This window comes from Rhea americana, unplaced genomic scaffold (assembly GCF_003343005.1).
Source record: "Rhea americana isolate MKP2758 unplaced genomic scaffold, rheAme1 scaffold_409, whole genome shotgun sequence".
Taxonomy (NCBI): Eukaryota; Metazoa; Chordata; class Aves; order Rheiformes; family Rheidae; genus Rhea; species Rhea americana.
In genome coordinates this window covers 331,535-339,349 of record NW_028186545.1, presented here as the reverse complement: position 1 = coordinate 339,349, position 7,815 = coordinate 331,535, and the positions used below count along the sequence as shown (strand labels likewise).

The 7,815-nt window shown below is 38.4% G+C and overlaps 1 protein-coding gene across 1 annotated transcript in view; it reads right to left on the bottom strand.

The window, feature by feature from the left end:
* Window positions 1-930: 930 nt before the first annotated feature.
* FRRS1L (ferric chelate reductase 1 like) overlaps window positions 931-7,815 on the bottom strand; it is a 7,858-nt gene continuing 973 nt past the window's right edge. Inside the window, exons 2-5 of the mRNA XM_085314589.1 lie at window positions 6,282-6,366; window positions 5,703-5,841; window positions 1,584-1,830; window positions 931-1,103 (exon numbers count right to left, since the gene is read on the bottom strand). Coding sequence (XP_085170715.1) covers window positions 931-1,103; window positions 1,584-1,830; window positions 5,703-5,841; window positions 6,282-6,366 — 644 coding nt within the window. The remainder of the gene's footprint in view (window positions 1,104-1,583; window positions 1,831-5,702; window positions 5,842-6,281; window positions 6,367-7,815) is intronic.

Below are 7,815 nucleotides of genomic sequence, written 5' to 3'. Positions count from 1 at the left end.
ATACAACAAACAAAATCAGATTCCTTAATACTACTACACAACAGCTTTTAAGCATATATTTACATATCAACAATATTAATGTTCCTTCATAAAAAGAGAAATTTTTTTTATTCTATTGGGAGGATGGCCTATAACTTGCTGGGAACTTCTAGATTCAGTTTTATTTTTTCTATGTATAGAGATTTTACATTACCGTATTTTCCTTTCCTCCTGTTTAAAAAGCTTCATAGCTCATTCAGGAAAGAAGTAGCCAGTTCTCTCAAAGAAGCTGTTGAAGAATTATTGTTATAAAGAGATTCATCACTTTTTTTCCATGGAAAAAATAATCATGTTTATGCCTGATTATGCAAGTTTAGTTTTGGAAAGTACCAGAACAAGTAAACTTTGATAAATATATATATATATATAAAGAGAGAATTATTTGTTACTGAAGGGTAGGTTTTATACTGTCATGACAATACCCTGATTTTAAGTTCAGAATCTGCACCTGGAGTTGTGCTATATGCACCAAAAGTGTCAGAAAGCATTAAAATATTTCCCCAATTTTGCTTTTTGGGAGCAATTTGGAAGGCAATTTTGTTATTTGATAAGATATCCAACACTAAATTCTCACAAACATGCATACAGATACCCCCCCAAACACACATACACACAAACACAGATTTTACAAAAGTTTTCTTTTTTAAGCAAGTAGTCCTAACTTTGAAAAAGTCTGCTACTTGTTTACTAAATTTTTCTTAAATGATTTGTCACCATTCTGCCACTCAAAGAAGATGTTTTCTTCTTCTCCAGAGAGGCTAACTATGTTCAAAATCAGCTAGATGATGATGGTGGTGTGATATAAATTCCAATATAAAAGTGCATCATCCATCCATCTATCCATCCATCCTGAGAAACTTCCACTGACAAACTCTTGCTATTTTCCAGCAGTCAYGGAGTTCCCATCAATAAATAGAAGGTCAGTGCAACAATGAGGAGCAAGCAGAATGGAGAAGAGAAGGTCTGATAGGCAGCTGATGGCATGAAAATGTCTTCATACTTGTAAATACTGACAACACGCTCTGATACAGGTGGTGAGTCTATGTCATGACGAGTTATAGAACCTTTAGTAGACAAGGGCAGAAAAAAAAGAAAACTGTCAGGTGCCTCTTTTCCATAACTTTATCAACGAAATAGCTAGAGAGCCATGTAATTTTAAAAACTACCTTAGCATGCAATATCACACTGGCAGTGAGTACAGACATTTCTCTGCTTTCTGAAATTAAACTTCTAAACAAAACAAAGGAGATTTAAGTAATTAATAAACATTCTTCAAAGGAATTCAGATTCAGATTACARTTGTGAACTGTTCTTAAACAAATTTAGCTTTGGAGAGTGAGGATAATCACACAGCCATGAAAACAGGACTTGTAAGACTCTGATAYTCATCTCTTCTTGCATTTTATCTACTTTTAAAACCTCATGCTGCCAACAATTTTAGTGTATTTTGTAATTAAAAAAACAGTCTAGTAAGAATAATRCAGTAAAGGACATCTATAAACTTTGGCACCTCAGTTTCAACAGTATCACTGGCATCAACTTACCCTGAATTGCTGGACCCCAGGCAAACAAATAGTACCAACTCAAGTGCAGATCTACAATAGTTTCTTCTCGGGGAACATAYACAGGACGCTTGAATCTACATGTTACACGATTATTTTCAAAAACCCCTTCTTCATCTCTAGCAGGATTTCTCTGGATTTCTTTAGCCCACTGACCAACATTATAAAAGTGCTGTATTCGAACTCTTCCATTATCATCATGAACACAAGCCATGACATCATCTCCTCCCTACAAGGTAAAAAAAATATTTGGTAGAAATAAAACAAAAGTACCACACAGCATTTTCCTCATTCACTTGTATAATTTTCATTAGTCAGAACTAATCAAGATAAGGGGCTCTCATTCCCTTTTTCTAAGTTACACGTACACAGATGTTTTTCCCCGCAGTATTTCTTCAGCCAGACTGGACGGCATAAAGTGAATAATAATATTTATTTACTCTTTCTATCTCTGTAATCTCTTTTTGATCCTCCTAAGAGGCAGTTTACCTAATGTGCATGTTACATGTAAGAGGTGATATCACCCTGGCATCACACAATTAACTGATCAGTAGAAGGCTGTTTTCTTTCATAATGTGTGAAATACTGGCATCCTGCTACAAAAAAAAACTGGCAGTCTTGAATCTTGTATATATGAAAAGTCCATGGGATTGAAATCATCATCAAGAAAGCAATAGAATTTAGTAAAAGAGAGGAAATTATCTACTAAATCTGGATAAACATTAGCATAATTGACTGTTTTTTCTAATCACTTCTCATATTCATTTAAGCAAGTATCACTTCTCATTTCATCTAAGAGAAAATGAAAAATGTTCAACAAATGGTAATGGAATACAGAACACTATAAAACACAAGAAAAGAGTAATCAATATGTACTTTTTCACATAGTGTAAACAGTCATCAAGTATTACAAAGAAAGAAAAAAACAGTGGATAGGAGACAGAAGACAATTGTTTGTAAAATTCATTCACAGAAATATTGTATTAATTCCTAGAACAGTTATTTAAGGTAATTGTCAAAGTAGAAGAACAGTGTATCACTCAGCAATTACCATTAACTTCAGGAGTACTATCCTATCGAGGCCTTAATATCAATGCCTTCACAGATATCAGTACTGTATTAAAAATGAGTCCTACCTCTCAAATACTAATGCCACACTGATGATGCAAACAATACTTGCTAATGTGATCATGTCTCAATTCTTTGTTACAGGGAAAGAGTAACAAAGGGTGCAGTTCATCCCAGATTATTGCTTTATGTAGATTTGTAAAAGATATGTGRAAAGTGAGGGGAAATAGGGGGCAACAGCTCATTCATGTGTTGTTTCTGGAGCTCTGTACTGCTGCAGGCAACCTGTCAGCTTCTGTCTTGAGCTCATCACTGCTCTCCATAACTTATTCTCCAAGTTTAATTTTTATACAACTGAGCACAAATCCCTCATTCTTAAGTACAAAAAGGCAAAAAGGCCAAAAAAATCAGGTTTATATTAAAAGGAAAGAAAAAAAGCAACTTGAATCTCAATTTATAGAATGAGGTTACAAAATCCTAACTAGGCACAAAGCCCAGAAGTGGAACAAGTATAATGCTCTCTTAGACAAAGAAATGGGTCACAAGACATTAAAAAAGAAAAAAAAATCCACTGAGGACCCAAATACTGTTTTTCCCCTGAACATCTCTAGCTATCCAGGCCACATCATTWTGATTAGGGCCTCCAAGGCACACTCCACTTCTCATAGCCAAGTTGTTTTTACCTGGAGTCATTTTACCAGTACATTTTATGTAGTGCAGGATACCAAAACACCCTAGAAGTTATGAAAAAAGGTGAAGTCAGAGATGGAACAAGAAATGAAGATAAATGCCAGTTATTTCAGTCCAGCTGACTGATCTACACTAGAATTCACACACGGCAAATTTGGGAGCAAAACTACCTACTTTCAAATAGCTCTTTGTGACATGTGGCTTGCAATACACCTTATTCTTCATACTGGAGACACAGATGTAGCATTCTGCCTGATATGCTTGGGCTGAAAGGTARTGTGTGCTTTCGAAGCTGCTCATCAGACACAACCGGTGAGCTCCATGGACTACCAGCATATTCCCACTCTTCTATCACAAACTACATGCACTCTGACTGCTGGGAGACTCACCAGAGGCCCATGAGTTATGGTAGRCTTCTTGGCAGGGAGTTTTGCCCAGCAGAAGTGCACAGGTCTGAGGGCTGTCTTGCTGGCAGGTATGCCTTTCACGTTGGCAGTACGCCAAATAGCATATAGCAGCAATAGCTGCACTCCTGAGTGAAACGGGAAGGGGGAATGCAGATGTGATGGGCATGGGACTGTACTGGCCAGTCAGGGCAAAAAGTGTGAATGGACCTGGGAGTGAAGGGACAGGCCATGGGAGCTGGACAGGCAGGACTGCAAGGGAGCATGGAGAGGGCAGGATGTTATACTGTAAAGCACGGGTGAGAAGTTTTTGATACAGAGCTTGACAGGTAAGTGCTGGTAAGTGCTAATASTACTGACAAGTGTTAATCTCATTAAAGTCTATTTAACCATTGAAATTGAAAATCTTTCCTTTAAATTGTTGATCTGCCTCATGGACTACAGATATTCTGGAGTTAAAACTTGCTAACATGGTATCTGACAGCTTTGGGCCAAATTTTTAAAAGTGCTGAGCTGCTTTGAGGATCCTGTCAGGTATTTGCATTTTTATGAATCTAAATTTCTCCTAAAATTTGGCTGCAAAACTGTTCTTTATAACATTAAACATGAACAGCTCCTTAGGACATGAAAGACAAAATCACAGAATCRGTAAGGTTGGAAGGGACCTCTGGAGATCATCTAGTCCAACCACCCTGCTCAAGTATGGTCACCTAGAGACAACCTGTTGTCCACCAAGACTCCCAGGTCCTTCTCTGCAGAGCTGCTCTCCARWAGGTCAGCACCCAGCTTGTACTGGTGCGTGGAGTTATTCCTCCCTAGGTGCAGGACCCTCCACTTGCCCTTGTTGAACTTCATGACGTTCCTCTCCTCCCAGCTCTCCAGCCTGTCCAGGTCTCTCTGWATGGCAGCACAGCCCTCAGGTGTGTCAGCCACTCCTCCCAGCTTGGTATCATCAGCAAAGTTGCTGAGGAGGCACTCTGTCCCTTCATCCTGGTCATTGATGAAGAAGTTGAACAAGACTGCTATCTTTAACATGCTTATTTACAGCATCATATTGAGACACATATACTTAGGACTCTCACATTTTCTTTCAATTTCTCATTTTTGGTCTGATAAAAAGGCTGCTAAATCCATGCAACTGTTCCTATTAAATTTTGTGGATCCTAGACTGGGACTTCTAAATACTATTATATTTTTCAGACTACTGCTTACAACTAAACAATAAATAGTCTTATCCTCTGACATAGGATTTATGACACAAATACAATTAAAGCACTATGAAAAGTAAAGCTTTTGAAAGAAAAAAAAGGAGAATGAGCAGAGAATACAGTAAAACCATGAGATATGGAAGAAGTCTCAACAGGACTGCTTTGTAGAATACATATATTTAAATTAGCAGTAATCGTTTTGTCACACAGTTGTGCCTTTTCTGGAACACCACATAGGGACAAAAAGAAAAAAAGGATCTCCAAAGTTGAATAGTGAAATCCTCATTTATTTTATTGAAAAGTAGCTGATTTACCTAAAGGTAGCTGATTTACCTAAAAATAAAACTATATACTATCCAGTTTCTGATGCATATTTTGTCCAAGTAACACTGGCATAAAATGTTACAGGCCACTTACAATGTGATTTAGTTTTATCTCTGAGGGTTTTTTTAAGTACAAAAAAATAAAAGCTAATAACATTCAGATATTAACAGCTTAAGAGTTGTAATATTTAGCAAAGAAGGGAAAGGATATGGTACAAAGGATGAGACAGTTTTCTGAGAGCCTGGCTTCTGCTTCCAGACAGGCTAGTGAACTGTAGCTTGTTTTCAACAGGTCAGTTTTCCCTTGTATGCTCTCTTCATGACAGATAAATATAAACCCTGTCTATTCAGATACGTAAAAGTGTGCACTTTGTCAATATGAAGAACCATAAGAGTCATTAGTCTTACCATTTTCTTGTCTGAAGAAAATCCCACCGCCACCCAGCCATCAGTATCGGCACTCAACTCAAATTCAACATCAGCTCCTATTCTACGGTAACTTAGAAAATAGTCACAAGTCTCTGCATTACATCCAGGTTTACCATACCTAAATGAAATTGGAAATATAAATAACTTTTCCTTTTAATGTTCTGCTATGGAGATTAATTATTATGTTTCTCCAAGAAAAACTTAGATTTGGTATAATGCGTTATACCAAATTTTRGTATAATTGGTGTAAAACATATTATGTTGCGCTATGCATAAAGCACCATTAATTACAGAGTTTATAGTAATTATTCCATTACAGTAAGGGTGTATAAAATTTGATCATTATGTTAAGCAGTTACAGACTGATGCAGGAATTACAGTTTTACTCTGTTGACTTTCCTAGGCCTAGTTTTGTAAGGCCTTCATAAAAATGCAAGAAACATGAAATAATCTAGTCCATAATCATGAATAACAAACATGTATTAAATTGAATAGGGAATATTCAGTAATATTCCTAATGCAAACAGAAAGATACCCCCACTTTTATTTCAGACTGACCTGAAGCATCCCTTGGTTTTTCCACAGTCATCTACTCTGATCTTTGCAAATGGATCCACAGGAGGAGCAGTGGGGAAAGGGTAACCTGCATAATCAGAATAAACTGTTATCAAATAGAATACAGAGAGTATAATGCAATACTGAAGAGAAACTGCTTCAACAGTATTTGCATTGTCTGCWGCTACTGAGTTGTTCAGAAGAGGGACTGCTTTATTGTGTGAATAGTTTCTTGCCCAGAGAGTCCTCAATCTTAGTTGAGACATCCAGGTACAAAAGTAACACAGGTAAATGAGAATAAAAATACTCCTAAATTTTCTACATCCATTAAGAGGGGAGAGTGGACGTTAGAGCACAGCTTTGCCATGCTGCAGGCAAGAAGTCTTCCACCAGCAACATAAGTTAAGGCAGCATGAACACAGAGGGTGGCAGTCAACTATCTATCGGTGATCTCCACTCAGCTATCTCTTAGCGCACTTCTGGTCCCCTTAGAAAATCTGTGAGGGAACTGAAGCAGAACCCTTAATCCTTAGCCATAAGTGAAGGTATTAAGTATAAATGGAGGGCAGCAGATTGAAAGCTGTAGGGATAGATACAGAAAAGACTTTAAAATGCCTTCTCCATTAAGAAATAAACTAAAGTGTGAATTGAATTGGAATGTAAAAGACTGAATGGGAAGTTATCAAAGATTCAAGGGTATCAAAACTAGGATTTGACTGCAATGGTGACCTGCGATCACTTGTAAAGTTAAACACCCAAGAGCCAGAAAACGAAGAAGTTAAGACTTCAAGTATTCACTTATCTATGGCACACTAATGAGACAGCATGGCCATTCGCTAACAAACCTTGACTTTCTTGACTCTGTGGCATGAATGTAGATTTTTTAACAGCATGTGCTTTTCTTTAGCCAACTGAAAAACAAAGCGCTAGCTGTGGCACTAGAAAGCCTTCTGGAAGTGCTTCACTGAATGGGAAAAAAACCCTGCAGTTGCATAGCTACGGCATCTCCAGACAAACAGGAATGTTTATGCCCCCAAACTTCAGGCATCTGACAGCGGGAGCACCATTTAGCTTTCCTAGGCTCCTGGCGTTGCCCGTTGAGAGGGAAAAGGTGCTGTGCACCCCGAGTTCAGGCATCCATTAACCACATCAGGAGACGAGGAAAATGAGCCACTCGGCTCACCAGCAGCATCGTTAAAAGATCAGTTGCAGCAAATCTTATGTCCTCGCTGCTTACCTTCTATTTATTCAAACGTATCAACCAGCTCTTTTCAGCGCAGCCTAGCTACACATGACAACTGGAGTTTTCACATTCTGCCATTTGTAACTCAAAAAAAAGGGGGGGGGGAGTCTGATGTAAGTGCTGTGTTTCTTATCACTTATGACATTACGTGGCATTAAAAAGAAACACCGCTAAAACCAAGAATCCCTCAAATTAGCGGCCCGCGCCACCTCCTTCACGACTGTGCGAAGGGGCCCGCACCGCCCCTCTCCCCCTTCGCCGCCCCGGCCCCGGCCCCGGCCCCGGCCCCGGCCC